This window comes from Neovison vison, chromosome 5 (genome assembly GCF_020171115.1).
Source record: "Neovison vison isolate M4711 chromosome 5, ASM_NN_V1, whole genome shotgun sequence".
NCBI lineage: Eukaryota > Metazoa > Chordata > Mammalia > Carnivora > Mustelidae > Neogale > Neogale vison.
This window is the reverse complement of record NC_058095.1, coordinates 63,968,758-63,986,525: the sequence shown is the minus strand read 5'-3', so window position 1 is coordinate 63,986,525 and position 17,768 is coordinate 63,968,758. Positions and strand designations below refer to the sequence as shown.

General features: G+C 43.7%; 1 protein-coding gene across 1 annotated transcript in view; it reads left to right on the top strand.

The window, feature by feature from the left end:
- Positions 1–17,768, top strand: part of TTC19 (tetratricopeptide repeat domain 19) — a 31,577-nt gene that overhangs the window by 2,722 nt on the left and 11,087 nt on the right. The window contains exons 4-7 of the mRNA XM_044249199.1: positions 370–408; positions 1,340–1,396; positions 1,714–1,775; positions 3,974–4,068. Coding sequence (XP_044105134.1) covers positions 370–408; positions 1,340–1,396; positions 1,714–1,775; positions 3,974–4,068 — 253 coding nt within the window. The remainder of the gene's footprint in view (positions 1–369; positions 409–1,339; positions 1,397–1,713; positions 1,776–3,973; positions 4,069–17,768) is intronic.

Genomic DNA, 17,768 nt, shown 5'->3' with positions numbered 1-17,768 from the left:
GTTTTGTTTTTACTACATTCTCTTTTGGTTTCGATTTTTATTATATGATCTTTAGGTACTAACATTTTATTACCCTTCACTTACAAGAAGTTTAAATCTCAGGCCAAAAATAAATGTCATTAGTATTTGTTTTTTCCAGTGATGAATGGAGCCAAAGTTGGTTTATTATCCGCAAAGACTTGTGCAACTATTTACACTCACACAATTCCTGTCCTTTGATTTTCGCAAATTAGTTAAATACCTTTTTCTTGGAACTTTTCTTTTTTTTCTTATTCAGAGGGCAAAAGCAAAAGGGAGTCATTAGCTTAGAAGTTTTGAAATAAGAATATAGTGCTCTAAACTGAAAAACAATTTGTAATTTGCTTTCAGATGGCCAACTTAGCATTTATACGGGGTCAGCTTGAAAATGTAAGTAAATCACTTTGTGGTATTTTGAATTTGTGAAGGACTAGCTACAAGGGAACTCTTATTAGGAAGGATTCAAGCTCAGCTGCTGTAACAAGGAGACCCCAAAATAGAGTGACTCAAATAAGAAGGTGTATTTCTTTAAATGCATCATTCCAGAGGTAGCGGTGCACTGAGGAACGGTAGGTACCTCTGTTCCATGAAGTGGTCCACAAGGTCGATTTCCTTATAATATGTGTTCTTGTCCACATGGGTGAGCTGGCTCACCCTTACCTTCCAGGAAGGGGCAGGCAGGCAGCTTCCTTATAAAATAGGATTTAAAAACTGTTTACTTTCCTTCTACCTGCACCCCTTGGCCAAGACTTCCTCATATGACCGTACCAATTGCAAAGGAGGCTGACTTGTAAAAAAAATAACTGAATAGATGTTGTAACTCAAAGGATGGGAGAGTGAGTAATTCGGGGATAGCTTGCAGCTTCTGCCACAGTAGCTTTAGATGAAAAATTAATACTTTTTTTTTTTTTTTAAAGATTTTATTTATTTATTTGACAGAGATCACGAGTAGGCAGAGAGGCAGGCAGAGAGAGAGGAAGAGAAACAGGCTTCCCGCCAAGTAGAGGGCCTGATGCGGGGCTCAATCCCAGGACTCTGGGATCACGAACCAAGCTAAAGGCAGAGGCCTTAACCCACTGAGCCACCCAGGCGCCCCTAGAAGAAAAGTTCATTTCTGAAGTTGGTTTCTACTTCTCACAGGGTAGTTCTTACGGTTCCCAGAGGAGGTGGGGTCATGGTGTTTTTGTCTGTTTTCTCATCACAAGGATATTTTTCTCTGCAAATGAGTGTGTATGTTGTTCTACAAGGGGATGTTGCATTAGACTAGTACTTAGAATCCAGGGTCCCAAGTAAAAGAAAAATCTTTTCCTTATGCTTCTAGGCGGAAAAACTTTTTAAAGCAACAATGAGTTACCTGCTTGGAGGGGGCATGCAACAGGTAAGGACGTTGCCTAGGACTGGGACCTAGTGGAAGAGGTTTTCAAAATAGTTTTGCTTCCTGAAAACTCCACTTAGCCCCCAACATGTGCTTTGGTGAAAAAAAGGTGGATTTTTTCCCCCTGTCTTGGCCCTGTATGAAACTACCAGTCTTTCATTTGCGCAAAAACATGGTTGCTGAGAAGTTCAGTTGCCTAATTCTTCCAGAAGGATAAAGACTAAAGCTTTTAGGCTAAAGTCGGTCAAGATGTTGATCAGAAATTATCCAAGTGGAAATTGAGCTTCTGTGAATTTTCTTCATTTCCTTTTTCCCAACAGGAAGACAATGCAATAATTGAAATCTCTCTAAAGCTGGCCAGTATCTATGCTGCTCAGAATAGGTAAGTAGAGTCAGAATCTAGGTGTGGCAGCAGCCAGGGAGTTGGGCTATGAGCAGAGAACTTTCTAGGATATTGTATCATTTTCATTTAGTTTCCAGTTATCTGGATCTCAAAAAAACTGGGTGTCGCACTCAAAGTGTTCCCCCCACCCCATCCTTGAAGTCTTTAGTCTCCTAGTTTTGCCCCACTGTTTCCAGTAGCCTGCTGAGTGGGGCAGACAGCCCTCCTTTGGCCACACTGTGACAAAGCTAATCAACTTTTCTGTTCCTGCTTGAACTGGGAAGGGAGGTTATAGTTAGAACTAGTTTAGCTCTTCCTAGGAGAGGAGGGAGCAGTGTAAAAGCCATTGGGGTAATGTACTTTGAAGGAACCATTTTTTAAATATAAGTATCAACAGACCAGGAGGGTAGATACATAGTTGGGTGATGAGGGACTTGATGTGGGAGTGTCTGAGTGGCTAGTCCAACGGGCAGTGTTTTTAAAGCATGTAAAGGCGATCAGGTGACGAGTTTTAAGAAGGGGAAATACCTCGGAGTAGGGGAGTGAGCTCTGGATATGTAAGACAGGAAATTGGTCTTAATTTAAAAGTATTAGATGAATCTAAATTCTTGTAAAGAAGAATCTTCTGCTACACGGGAAAGGCTTTAGGAAAGAATTTGGATGTACTCATGGTCCCAGGAACACTGAGGAGTGAGGCCTGGTGCCTTTCATTCTCTTAAGGTGGGGTTCAAAGAAGAGATAACCTAGAGTGTAAGCGAAGAACTTCTAGAGAGTTATGTATCTTGGAGGGCATTTACGGGAAGACCTAAGAGGAGCTTTTAGGTTTTCAGTGCTGTGGCAGTTGCGCAGCAGAGGTTTGGAATGCTATCAGACCTCGATGCTGTAACAGGAGTGCTTGTTGAGGCCAGGGTTCCTGGTGCTGGTCCCTGCTGTCCTGGTCACCAGCTCCTCTGTCAGCGGAACCTGCTCGTTGCCTGCATGTGCATGGACACTAGATGGGCTTGGACTTCGGAGGGCCTTTGATTTCAAGTCTCTTGAGGAGCTTTGAGGTTGGCCCATGCCGGAGAGCAAAGCAGCTGGGATCAGTCTCTCTTGGAGGAGTCCTAGAACTGGAGGTCAATGGGGTATGAATTGGAATAAAAAGAAGCCCGAAGCTAATCACAGTGGAGAGTAAGATGGATTCGTGGTCTCAGACAAGTGGAAGTAGTGGCCCCTGATAATTAGTCTGTTGGTTACTCTGTACTCTTGTCGAAAGTATTTTTTCATTTAGAGACTGGAATATATGTAACTCGACTTGGGGCTTAGGAAGGCTGATATTAGTAAGGGAATTATTTCTAGACATTTTGCTCTGACTAGAAACATCTAGTGGGCCGCCTTCCCCAGCTCCGAGTCCTGGCTGAATAGGGTCCCTCCTGCCAAAGTTTGGTCTGAAGAAGCTTCTGTTCTGGGAACAGAGTACAGCAGTGGGGTCATCGGTTCTCCCTGGCAAAGCACTAGAGGAGAAGGGGTGAGCTTTGGAGTGCCTGTCTGCTAAGAAACCAGAGCCACCACCAAAGGTGAGAACCGGGGCTGAGCTTCTGGATGCAGGAGAAATTTCTGTTGTGTCCGTGCTTCTCTTCTAGAAACTGGTGGTTGACGCTTGTTCTCTCCGGAGTCCATCTGACTAATGTTTAGGTGTCCTCTCCATTTGGTTGAGGGTCCCAGGCTGGATTCAGGCTCAGTACCTTCTAGTGCCATAGTCAGGAATTCCGTGTATATGAAAAAAGCTTCTAGCAAAGACCTAACAGCTTGGGAAGCTAATACACAAAGCTAATAAACCTGTTCGGAACTTGCACAAGATCAGTAGTTAGCATCCTTAGGGCAGGTGGCCTGAGCCTCTGTTCATATTAGCATTACTTTGAGTGAGTGTAAGGCCTTCCCAAGTGGAGAGACAAACTCATGGTGGAAGCTACTGGTTCTGTCATTTATTGAGATGACAGCAGCGTTCTTAGCTTTTTGGGTCTTAAGCTAGGTTAAATGGGTGACTAAAAACTGCTACAAAATGGCAGACTGAGACTCCTTGGAAACTGCAAGCAGCATTCCCCCTCCCCATCTCACATTTCCTGTATTGCTAATGCTCACACCCAAGCCCGGAAAATGCGAATGAAAGAGGGGTTTGTGAAAAGGTGAACAGCCGACTGCTGATCTTTGCTTTACAGACAGGAATTTGCTCTTGCTGGCTATGAATTCTGCATTTCAACTCTAGAGGAAAAAATTGAAAGAGAAAAGGAATTAGCGGAAGACGTTTTGTCAGGTAGGGAAACCTGTTTTCTGGACGTTGCTTTTTGCCTCAGAGCAAAAAGGGACGTGTACCTGTATCGGGGGAGGGCAAGTTACCCATTTGGGGAATTAAGTGGCTTTTTTTAAGATCTCAGCAGAAGGTTTGAAATGAGATGTTTTATTTAAATAACTTGACCACTGATTGCTTTTTAACCCTTTGGTGACATGTTCATAATTTACTTGTTGACTTGTATATAATCTCTGGAAAATTGGGGAGCAGAAAGGGAAGGTCTTTTTCTTTTCTCTTGGTTCAGCTACCAGTTGTAATGCTACTTATAATTATATTTTGGTCCCGGAAAGGTGAAGAGAAACTCAGGGTTTTTTGGTTTGTTTGTTTGTTTGGATGCCCGAGTGGCTTAGTCAGTTAAGCATCTGCTTTTGGCTCAGGTCCTGATCCCAGGGTCCTGGGGTCGAGTCCCACATCTGGCTTCTTGCTCAGCGGGGAGCCAACTTCTCCCTCTGCCTGCCGGTCCCCCTGCTTCTGCGTTTGTGCTCTCTTGTTCGTGCTCTCTCTCTCTCTGACAAATAAAGAAAATCTTTGAAAAAAATCATTAAAAAAAAAAAAAGATTTTATTTATTTTTTTGAGAAACGGTGAGAGAGCGAGGTAGAGTACAAGCAGGGAGGAGAAGGAGAAGCAGATTCCGGTCGAGCAGGGAACCTGATGCGAAGCTCGATCCCGGGACCCTGGGACCATGACCCAAGCCAAAAGCAGACATTTAACCGACTGAGCCACCTAGGCACCCTGAGAAACTCAGGCTTTTGTAGTTCATCCTCATGATGAAGGGAAGAGCCTACAGAATGAGGTTAGGAACAGAATGGGATGGGCAGGATGCTATCAGGTTTCTTTTTTTTTTTTTTTTAATATGATTTTATTTGTTTATTTGACAAAGATCACAAGTAGGCAGAGAGGCAGGCAGAGAGAGAGGAAGGGAAGCCGGCTTCCCGCTAAGCAGAGAGCCTGATGTGGGACTCAATCACAGAACCCTGGGATCATGACCTGAGCTGAAGGCAGCCACTTAACCAACTGAGCCACCCAGGCGCCCTCTTATCACATTTCCTTTTTTTTTTTTTTTTTTAAAGATTATTTATTTATTTATTTGACAGAGAGAGATCACAAGTAGGCAGAGAGGCAGGCAGAAGAGAGAGAGGAGGAAGCAGGCTCCCTGCTGAGCAGAGAGCCTGATGCGGGACTCGATCCCAGGACCCCGAGATCATGACCTAAGCCGAAGGCAGCGGCTTAACCCACTGAGCCACCCAGGCGCCCCTCTATCACGTTTCTTAATATGGTGGGACATACTGGCAATTGTCAGATTCAAAGTTCTTTTGGTAATGCTTACTTCCCATGTACTCTGTGCTGAGAACTAGCGAGATGCTAGAGAAACAGTGGTTAGCCCTTGTCCCCAAAGCAATACATATGATTTGAAAGAGTTTTCTGTACTCTTGCCTTCAGTTCTCTCTCTCTCCCTTTTTTTTTTTTTTTAAATTTTAGAGAGAGAGCGCCAGGGTCGGGGTTAGAGGGAGAGGGAGAGAGAGTCTCAAGTAGACCCCGTGCTGGGCCCAGAGCCTGATGCTGGGCTCAATCTCCTGACCCTGAGATCATGACCTGAGCTGAAACCAAGGTTCACATGCTTAACCAGCTGTGCTGCCCAGGCTCCCCTTTTCCAATCCTCTCTTGAGCATAAACGGCGCTTTCTCTTCTGTCACTCTGCTGAGGCTGCCTTAATCAAGATCATGAGTTCTCAGTCCTTATCTTACCTGCTCTGCTTACTAGCAGCTCTGACTCCGGTATTGGAAACACTTTATTCCACTCGTCTTCTGGGACCTCTCACCAGACACTCACCTTCCCCTTTGCTACCTCTAAAGTTAGCAGACTTTGAGGCTCACACCCTAGGAGATAAATTTAGTCCTATACCTTTATTTATTTTTAATTTTGTTTTAAGGATTTTATTTATTTATCAGAGAGAGAGCACAAGCAGGGGGAACAGCAGGCATAGGCAGAGGGAGAAGCAGGCTCCCTGCTGAGCAACAAGCCCCAGACCCTGAGATCATGACCTAAGCCGAAGGCAGCTGCTTAATTGACTGAGCCACCCAGGAGTCTAGTCCCATACCTTTAAGTATCAGTTACACGTTGTCATCCCCAACTTACCCATGGACTACAGACATGAACTGGGTAAAATTGTCTCCTCGACATCTTGACCCGAATGGCTAGTGATCATTTCACAGTTAACATGTCTGAAATGGGTCTCTTGATTTTTCTTTTTTTTTTTTTTTAAAGATTTTATTTATTTTGGAGAGAGAGTGAGAGTGTGGGGGCAGGGGCCGAGAGAGAGAGAATCTCAAGCAGACTCCAAGCTGAGCATGGAGCCCAGTGTGGGACTTGATCTCATGACCCTGACTGAGATTGTGACCTGAGCTGAAACCAAGAGTCAGATGCTTAACTGAGCCACCCGGCCCCCTGGGTCTCTTAATATCTGCCACTTACAAACTTGCTTCTCTGCCAGTTAGCCCTGGCAGTAAATGACACCACCATTCACAAAGTTACTCTAGCCAAGAACCTGCAAATCACCTGTGATTCCTTCCTCATTCCTGATGGTGAGTCATCAAGTTCTGTTGGGTCATCCATCAAGGTGTATACATGTCAGACCGCATTTCATCCTCTCACCCTATGACTCTGGTCCAGGCCATGATTGTTTCTTGCCTGAACACCTGTAAAGTCTCCCCAGAGGTTTTCCTGCCTCCTTGCAGTCCCTCACACAGTCCATTATCCATGTAGTACGCAGTGATCTTTTAAACCTCAGTGCCTTTGAATCACCTTCGGGACTCCCTGTGGTCCTGTAAGGCTCTACATGGTCTGACGTCTACCTCCTTCTACATCATCTACTGCTCTCCCGCTTGCTCATTCCAGTTTGCACTGGTCTTTTCCCAGCTGTTCTGTACAAGCTTGTACATCTCTCAGGACCTTTTCACTTGCTCCCTCTCCCTAGCTTGCTCTTCCATATCTTTGCATGACCAGCTCTCCTCATTCAATTCGGGGCTCCCTCCTCGGGAGGCCTACTCTGACTAAAACAATGCTCTCTTCCCACCTATCCTTAACTTTTCTTCCTCACACTTGGAAGGAGTGTATGTGTGGCTATTGTGTGCTCATGTTTGTGTGGCCACTAAAAGTGTATTTTTGTTCCGAGTGTTTTTGTATTTGTCTTCCCTAGCAAATTTCATCTGTTTTGTAAACTGCTGAGTCTTTAGTACTAGAACAGTGCCCGGCACGCAATGGAGGCTCAGTAATTGTTGACTGTAAGAACAGAAGACTGGACAGACACCAATGAGAGTTTCAGTGTGGTACGGAATTGCTTCAGGGAAACTCACGAAAGATGTAAAAACAAGTCTAGCTATCAAATAAGTCACTTTTGAACTACTCACACCCTTGCTGTCTTTCATTTGCAGCATTGACTCTAGACCGTTTCTTAAAAGTGACTCCAGAAGTAATAACAGTGCAGTTAAGGAAACGTAGAAAAGCATTGGGAAGAAAATAATAAAAATGATCCATAATAATCCTAAGAAAGAACTACTGTTGATTTTTTTTTAAAAGATTTTATTTATTTATTTGACAGAGAGAGATTACAAGTAGGCAGAGAGGCAGGCAGAGAGAGAGAGGAGGAAGCAGGCTCCCTGCTGAGCAGAGAGCCCGATGCAGGACTCCATCCCAGGACCCTGAGATCATGACCTGAGCCGAAGGCAGCGGCTTAACCCACTGAGCCACCCAGGTGCCCCTACTGTTGATTTTTTTATTGTGTGACTTTGCAGGCTTGTTTTCCCCTATGCTGTTTACATTCTAAGAAATAAATTAGGGATCATACTGTATATGCTTTTATTTTAATTTAGTAGTATATTGTGAAAACATTTTTTTTCCAGGCAGAGGAAGTCTTTTTGGAGAAAGCAAACTAACTTCAATTATAACCATTGTTGTTACATTTTATTAGTTAGACGATATAGAAAATGTGTTATGTTATCCTTAATCTTATTTTTTCTAAAGAAATATCTTCCCACTCAGTTTTATTTATCTTTTTATTTTCTAAGGTTTTATTTATTTATTTGACAGAGATCACAAGGAGGCAGAGAGGCAGGCAGAGAGAGAGAGGAGGAAGCAGGCTCTCTGCTGAGCAGAGAGCCCGATGCAGGGCTCAATCCCAGGACCCTGGGACCATGCCCTGAGCTGAAGGCAGAGGCTTAACCCACTGAGCCACCCAGGTGCCCCGAATTCACATGCTTTTAATTGACACGACTAAATCTATCCCAAAAGTGTTTAGTTCAGGTCGCATAAAAACTTGGTCTAGGGTACTCATTTTGTTCCTTATGTTGTAAATATATATGTAATTACTGAGGAAATGCCCACAAAAAATTAAATGAAAATAACAGATTGCTAAACAGTATAACTAAGAGAAGCCTAATTTTCTCTTCTTTCTGTTTTTTAAAAATATTTTACCCATTTATTTGACAGACAGCGAGAGAGGGAACACGAGCAGGGGAGAGGGGGTAGGAGAGGGAGAAGCAGGCTCCCCACTGAGCAGGGGGCCTGATGTGGGGCTCGATCCCAGGATCCTGGGATCGTGACCCAAGCCGAAGGCAGATGCCTAATGACTGAGCCATCCAGGCACCCCAGGGAGCCTAATTTTCTGGAATATGTAGATTAAATATAGATATAGAGCAGGGATGCATGATACCAAAATGTAAACAGGTTGGTAGATGGCCAGGGGATTTATGTCTTATTTGTGTTTTTCTGAATATTCTGTATTTCTTGGAACAAATTATTTTTTAAACTACTTTCTTACGTTACGTGTATAAGAAGTCAAGGAGCATTAGAAGAATTAATTTAAAAATATGATTTCCTTGCCACCTATCTTCCTGGCATCATTTTCAACTCTTAACCAATTTCTTCTGGTATTTTCCTTCACATTTCTAAATAACATAAAATTATTTGTTGATTTGTTATGTTTTTAGAATCTGGTAACTTACAGAAGAGTGAGGAGTTAGTGCAGTTTCAGTCGTGTCTTCGTTATCGCGAATCTATTAGTAGTGTTAGCTGTTGAGCCAAGTAATGTCAGGTGATCACATTTGCTATTATTTGTGACTGTTTGTTTCCTACAGAAGTCCGCGGTGTTTTTGTTGCTTGTTTTTTTAATGATTGTTTTGTTAACCAGAGTACTTGCTCTCGTTCGTTCCTAAGCTGCTCTGGGGCCCTGGGCTGCCTCTCAGTTGTGTGCAGCGTTTGGTCACCTTCCTGTTGTGGGCTTTGTCACTTCCACCCTTTTTTCGCTGCTTTTCATATCCCACAGCTTTTGATCTCTGTCCTCTGCCTTGATTCATCTCTCTCTGTTTTTCCCTTGTGATTTTATATCTTTTTCATCCTTTAACTTTGATTTAGCGATGTTTTGGGGGAGAATAGGGACACGTGTGTGTGTGTTCAGTCCAGAATGGTGTATCTGCGTGGAGGTTAAGGGTTCTGTGATGACACGGGTGGTGTCCAGGTCTTTCCTTAGGATGGCGTCTCAGCACTGAGATTCCAGGTCAAAAGCGGCACATTTTAAGGTTGTTGATGAGTGTCGCAGAACTGCCCTTGAAAGGACTGTATTAATTGACGTTTTCTGATCTGTGAATTTATTTGCTTTGTGACTTTCATCAAATTGAGTAATCCCTGTGTGTTTTTGATCCTCAGAATGGGAATAAGAGTAATCCTCTTGTAGGACTGGTAGGAATATAGAATGAGTTCATATGGATGAAGGGCTGAGAAAATGCCTAGTGCAGAGTAGCTGCTTGAGGGTTAACTGGTGTTAGTTCACATTACTGTGGTAAGGCCGTGTGCCCCTTCTCCCCAAAACTCACTGACTTTTATAACCTTCGCCAGATTGGTAATGTGGCTGTGATGCATTAACTAGCATTTCTTGGTTAAGCGATGAGGTTGATCATTTATCGGTACTGTTTGATAAGAATATTAACTCTATCCTGTCAGGTTTTTTCTTTTCCCTTGCTCATGTCTATAGAGTTCAGAGTTTTGGGATTTTTTTGTTTGTTTTAATGAAAAAGTGAAACTGACATTCGTACAAGTGAGGGAATCATGAGAACAGGCAGTGACCCAACACCAACAGTACTTTCACAGCCTGGGTGTGTCTGACCCCAGTACCATTCCCCTTCTCACCACAGAGATACTGGTCTGCTGAAGCTTGTTGGTTTGTGCAGTTTTCTTCCCAAAATTCATACAAATGGGGCCCCTGGGGTGGCTCAGGTGGTTAAGCGTCTGACTCTTGGTTTCAGCTCAGGTCATGATCTTAGGGTCCTAGGGTCAGTCCCCAGACTGGGCTCCTGGCCCAGCCAGGAGTCTGCTGGAGATTCTCTCTCCCTATCCCTCTGCCCATGCCCCACCATGCATGCACGCTCACTCTCTAAAACCAATCCGTCTTAAAAAAATTTTTATAAGTGAATCACACAGTATGACTTGCATTTGCCTTTGATCTTTTTGGAGTTAGATCTGAATTCATTTTTGTCTATTTTCTTTGCTTTTATTAATTTTAAATGACTACCTGGAGTTATTTACTTATTTTTTAAAAGATTTAATTTATTTATTTGACAGAGAGTGAGTGCACAAGCACAGGGAGCAGTAGGCAGAGGGAGAAGCAGGCTTCTCAACGAGCAGGGAGCCCAACGCAGGACTCGATCCCAGGACCCCAGCATCACAACCTAAGTCAAAGTCAGTTGCTTAACTGACTGAGCCACCCAGGTGCCCCTGCCTGGAGTTACTTAGAATAGCTAATCTAGGCAAGGTGTTCTAGAAGTCGAACAGAGGCAAGTGAGGCAGAAGTCCTGCCCTTCTGGAGCTTAATGCTTAGGAAGATAATTTTCATGTTGAAATGAGAGAAATATTCAGCCAACTTTCCTTTTAGTCTTTTTTTTCTTTATTCCTAAACTGTGTTGACATAACATTGTAACACATCTGCAGTTAATCTTGGTATGATGTTGGTAACTACTTTCTTAAAGATGGTGATCTGTCAGCGTTATGTTTGTATTGTAAATTAGTATACGCTTGCGTTTCTATTGGGGCATTCCATTTGATTCATTCATCTGATGGTTCTTATAACAGTGTGCGATGTTTGAATTCTTTGGTAGCATACGTTTCAGTTTTATAGTAAACAGGTTTCACACATTTCCTCCCATTTTATTTTCACTTAGTCTTTAGCTGAATTTTTTTAAGTAAAAAATCCCTAAAGTGCTTTGCATTACTAGATTTTCATTATCTTGTTGTTGTTTTTAAAGACTTTATTTGACAGACAGAGCATAAGTAGGCAGAGAGGCAGGCAGAGGGAGAGGGAGAAGCAGACTCCCTGCTGAGCAAAGAGCCCACATAGAGCTCTGTCCCAGGATCCTGGTATCATGACATGAGCCAAAGGCAGATGCTTCACTGGCTGAGCCACCCAGGCGCCCCCATAAGTTGTTTTTAAAGAAGTGTTAATTTATTTGAGGGCGAGTGAGAGTGTGTGTATACGCATGTGGGAGGGGGGGACAGAGGAAGAGACTCTCAGGCAGACTCCAGACTGAGTGTGGAACGTGACGAGGGGCTTGATCTCTTGAACCCGAGATCACCACCTGAGCCAGGGTCAAGAGTTGGAGGTTTAACTCACTGAGCCGCCCGTGCACCCCTCGAGCTCCGCTTCTGCATCTAGTTCTCTTGCTTTTCCCACCACATCTGCCAGTACTTCCTCTGCTGGAGTCCTAAACCCCTCAAGGTCATCTGTAGGGTTGGAATCCATTTATTCCTCTGATGTCTTCCCGTGAATGACAAGTGTTCTTAACGGCATCTAGAATGGCGAATCCTTTCTAGAAGGTCTTCAGTATACTTTGCATAGATCCGTCAGAGGAGTCACTGTCTGTGCAGCTAGGGCCTTCTGAAGTCTATTTCTTAAATAAAAAGACTTGAAAGTTGAAATGAGCCCTTGCTGCACAGGCCGCAGAGCGGGTGCTGTGTTAGCAGACCTGAACACAGCGGAAGTCTCACCATCCGTCACCATCGGAGCTCTGGGGTGACCCGGAGCAGTAATATTTTTTAAAAAGATTTTATTTATTTATGTGTGAGAGAGAAAGAGACAGAGAGCATGAGAGGGGAGAGTGTCAGAGGGAGAAGCAGACTCCGCATGGAGCTGGGAGCCTGATGGGGGACTCGATCCCGGTACTCCAGGATCATGACGTGAGCTGAAGGCAGTCGCTTAACCAACTGAGCCACCCAGGCGCCCAAGAAGCAGTAATATTTTGAAAGGAATCTTTTTTCTGAGCAGTAGGTCTCAACAGTGGACATAAAATATCCAATAAATTGGAGCACCTGGGTGGCTTAGTGGGTTAAGCCTCTGCCTTCAGCTCAGGTCATGATCTCTGGGTCCTGGGATCGAGCCCCGCATCAGGCTCTCTGCTCAGCGGGGAGCCTGCTTCCTCCTCTCTTTCTCTCTGCTTGCCTCTCTGCCTACTTGTGATCTCTATCAAATAAATAAATAAAATCTTTAAAAAAATTAAAAAGTCCAATAAATCGTGTTGTAAACAGACGTGCTGTCATCCAGGCTTTGTTCCCTTTCTAGAACGCGGACAGAGTAGACTCCGCATAACTCTTTTTTTTTTTTGGATTTTTAAATTTAATTTATTATTTTTTTTTCCAATTTATTTATTTTCAGAAAAACAGTATTCATTATTTTTTCACCACACCCAGTGCTCCATGCAAGCTGTGCCCTCTATAATACCCACCACCTGGTACCCCAACCTCCCACCCCCCGACTCCGCATAACTCTTAAGGGTCGCGGGGCGCTCGGAATGGCCCGCAGCGTGGGCTTCATTTGAAGTCACCAGCTGCGTCAGCCCCGGGCAGGAGAGTCGCCCTCCCCTCCGATGCTCTGAAGCCGGGTGCTGGCTGTTCTCCAGCCGTGACAGTCCTGGGTGGTGTCTCCACCGACAGAAAGTGGTTTCATCTGTGTTGAGAGTCTTTTACTTAGCGTGGTTGATTAGTGTAGCCTATTAGCTTGATGAGGGTCTGGAATCTTCTGGAGAACTTGCTGCAGCCTCTCCTATAGCACGTGCTATTTCAGCCTGCCTGTCTGTGGTATGCAGACGATGCGGTTCCTCCGCCAGCTTCAACCTGTCCCGCTGCTTCCTCACCTCCCAGCCTTGCCCTAGCTGAAGGGAGTCCGGGCCTTGCTTTGGGTTAGGCTTGGGCTGAAGGGGGTGTCGGGGCTGGGTTGGCCTTCTCTCCAGACCACATCAGAGCCCTCTTTGTTATCATCCGTCTGTTCCCTGTAAGGCCTTCTCATGTCCTTCCAGAACCTTCCCTTTGTGTTCATGGCTTGGCTCACTGGTGCAAGAGGCCTAGCCGTCTGCCCGTCTCAGCTTCTGGGATGCTCAGTCATTTCTAGCTTTTGATTTCAAGTGAGAGACATGCGACTCTTTGTTAGGGGCTGTGGTAGGATTATTAATTGGCCTGATTCCAGTATTATTGTGTCTCAGGGAAGAGGGAGGCCCAAGGAGAGAGAGAGATACAAAACCATATGGGCCAGATCTCTTTTGGAGGTGATTCTCTTGGCAACTTTTTTCTTCTTTCCTTGATCAGTACTCATATATTTAAGTTTCTTCTATTTTTCTTGACTTGATTTCAGTTATGTAGGACAGTACCGAGAACACAGCATTACTAAACATGTATGTATGTATGAATATATGTATTTATTTATTTGACACAGAGAGAGAGAGAGAGACATTGAGAGAGGGAATACAAGCAGGGGGAGCAGCAGGCAGAGGCAGAGAGAGGAGCAGGCTTCCCTATGAGCAGGGAGCCCGATGCGGGGCTCAATCTTAGGACCCCGGGATCATGACCTGAGCTGAAGGCAGGTACTCAATGACTGAGCCACTCAGGCCCCCAGCATTAATAAATAGCTTGAATAGGGGTGCCTGGCTGGCTAGGTCGGCAGGGCATGCAAGTCTTGATCTCAGGGTCAAGTTCAAGCTCCGTGTTGGGTGTGGAGCCTACTTTAAAAATATAAATAAAAATAAGTATCTTGAATAAATGAGCGCATGGATGACAGATGTTTGGAGATCTTCATTTTCTTTAAAGAAACTTTATGGAATTATGTTTTTAAAGCATAACCAACCGTCATCTGTTAGGACATCATACTTCTTTCCCAATTCCTAATTTCATGGATTTATTTCATTTTTTCAAGACATTTTTCTTTTTCATTGACTCCTTTCTCCTCCTTTCCTTGAGCTGAAAGTTTCATTCATTTTCATGTTTTATTTTTTATTTATTTATTTTTTAAAAAGATTTTATTTGTTTGATAGAGATCACAAGTAGGCAGAGAGGCAGGCAGAGAGCCAGATGCGGGGCTCGATCCCAGGACGCTGGGATCATGACCTGAGCCGAAGGCAGAGGCTTAACCCACTGAGCCACCCAGGCGCCCCCATTTTCATACTTTATTTTATTTATTTTATTTTTTTAAAGATTTTATTTATTTATTTGTCAGAGAGAGTGAGCACAGGCAGACAGAGCGGCAGGCAGAGGCAGAGGGAGAAGCAGGCTCCCTGCTGAGCAAGGAGCCCGATGTGGGACTCCCAGGACGCTGGGATCATGACCTGAGCCGAAGGCAGCCGCTTAACCAACTGAGCCACCCAGGCGTCCCTCCCATTTTCATATTTTAAATAATCAAAGCACTTCTGGAAAATGGAGCTATTTTTGGTCTGTACATACTTGGCATCACGAATGCTTGAGGTCTGGAGCCTGAGTTTGAATTCTGGATTTTCCTTTTCTTCACAGTGTGACTGCAGACAAGTTACATAACTACTGTCTTCTTGGTTTCCTCATCCACAGAGCAGGAGTAAGAGCAGAACGTATGTCGGCCTTATAGAGTTGTCAGGGGAGTTCAGTGCCGCAGGATGGCAGCTGACACTCATTAAGTACTCTGTGTACTTGCCTGGAATGTGGTGCCTTCATTATCTGTCATATGCCTTGGCTTTTCATGTGTGTTTACCTCTCTCAATTCATATAGGACCTTCCTGACTATTCGGTTTTTCCTTGGTTTCTTTCTCCTGCTTGGTTTGGGTTGTTTTTTGCTCCTTTTCTGGTTTCTTAAGTGGAAGATCTGGTTGTTGGTTCAAATCTTTCTTTTCTGATATGGCCATTTACAGCTTTAAATTTCCCTCCACTGCTTTAGCTGCATCCTCTAAATTTTGGTATGTTGTGTTTTCGTTTTCATTTATCTCAATGTATTTTCTAATTTTTCATGTGATTTCTTCTTTGATTCTTAGGATATTTTGGATTGTGTTGATTAATTTTAGCATATTTATGAATTAACAATATTCCCTAACCCTAATAAGTTCATGCCATTGTGATCAGAAAACATGATTTACATGATTTCAGTCGTTTTTATTTATTTTTTAAGATTTTAAAATTTATTTGAAAGAGCTCATGAATGGGGGCGAGGGGGAGGTGGGCAGAGGGAGAGGGGGAAGCAGACTCCCAGCTGATCAGGAAGCCGGATGTGGGGTGGGATCCCAGGGTGCCAGGATCATGACCTGAGTCGAAGGCAGACACCCAACTGACTGAGCCACCCAGGTGCCCTGATTTCAGTCCTTTAAAATTTACTGGGACTTGTTTTATGGTATAGTATTGGTTTGTCCTGCAGACTGTTGCATGTGCATTAGAGAGAAAGGTGTATTCCTTTGTTGTTGGGTGGAATGTTCTATATATGTCGGATAGATGTATTTGGTTTAAAGTATTGTTCAACTCATATCCTTGCTGATTTTGTCTAGTTCTAGACAAGATAATTTGGCTTTGTGAATTTTTTCTTCCCAAATGTTTTTATGCTATTTAAATAGTCCTAGATATGTATCTTCATTGTGAGTTATTCCTTCATTAGGAAAATGATTTTAAGTCATTTTGTTCTCAGTGTGTCTTTTGTAGAAGTCTGTGTTGGGATTTTTAAAAACCTAGTCTGAATATCATTGTCTTGTCCACAAAACCTCAAAGCCTATTTAAAATTAGTATTGGAGGGATATTTGTTTAATTTTTTGCACTGAAAAAAGTGCTTTCCAGGAGCACCCCAGTGGCTCAGTTGGTTAAGCATCTGCCTTCAGCTCAGGTCATGATCCCAGGGTCCTGGAATCAAGCCCCACATAGGGTTCCCTGCTCTGTGGGGAGTCTGCCTCTCCCTCTGCCTGCTTCTTCCGACTTGTGCTCTCTCTCTCTCATATAAATAAATAAAATCTTTAAAAAAAAAAAACTTCCCATTTTTGTTACTTTTTTTGTTCTCAGTTCTTTCTTTTTTTTTTTTTTTTTTTTTAAGATTTTATTTATTTATTTGACAATGAGAGAGAAAGCATAAGCAGGGAGAAGCAAGCAGAGGCAGAGAGGGAGGCAGATTCCCCACTGAGCCGGGAGCCCAACATGGGGCTTGATTCCAGAGATCATGACCAGAGCCAGAGGCAGACGCTTAACTGAGCCACCAAGCGCCCCTCTCAGTTCCCTCCTAAAGGGACTTTTTCGTCACTAAACTTTCACTTAACAACTTGGAGGGAAGATATACATAGTGTTTTCTGTTGCTTCTGTAAGATGAGATGAGGACGATGAAGCATTTATGGTGCCTTTTCCTGCTTGGTTTTTCTCTCTGATCTGGAACTCTCGGCTCACTAGGGTTTATGGGAGAGAACCTTGCAGCCGCTCATTTGCCTTCTTTTGGAGACAGCTGCTTTGTCACGCCAGGTTGCTTTGTAGCAGTTGGTGGCTTTGTCACCATGAGGTTAGGGGGCTTAGTCTCTTTTCTAAGATCCAGTGCAGTGCGCTTCCAAATACATCTTTGTGAGCCGGGTGTGCTCTTTTATTTGGCCGTGTCCGTCACTGGAATAGCCACCTGTCTTCTCTGACCCTCATACCCATCCTCTCCTTCCATTTCTGGGGCTGTATTTTGGGAATTTCTCCAGTGTATAATCCATTCTGCTCTCTCACCTTAAGAAAAGTTAGTTCTGTGCCTTCTGAATTTTTTTTTAAGATTTCAAGCAAAACTGAAGTGTAGTGACTAGCAGTTACTTGTGTACCTTCCCCTCGGCTTTGTCAAACCTAAATAGTTACCGTTTGTGCTTTGGAGCTTTTTTCTAGCAGTAAACCGTGGGGTACTCCCACTTGGTGTAAATACGGTGCTGAATTTGGTGTTTGTTTTAATTTGTTTTTGATCTTTATCATTCTTAGGCCTGTTTATTACATTTGTATATATCAGTAAACAGCATGCAGTGGGGCCAGTATGTTTTTAAGCTTTTTTAAAAATACATTTTATTTACTTATTTGAGAGAGAGAGAGCAAGCATGCATGAGTATGGCAGAGGGAGAGGGAGCGGGAGAAGCAGACTCCCCACTGAGCAGGGAGCCCGACGTGGGGCTTGATCCCAGGACTCCAAGATCTTGACCTGAGCCGAAGGCAGATACTTCACCCAGTGAGCCACCCAGGTGCCCCAATGTGTTGTTAAACTTTATGCAAATGGTATCATATTATGCACTTGTTTCTCCAGTTTCTCATTCAACATTATTTTGTTGAGATTTAACTATGGTGATACTTAAAGCATCAGTTTTCCTTAACAAAGGCCTGTTTCCTTGCCCAACCACATGTCTGCTGG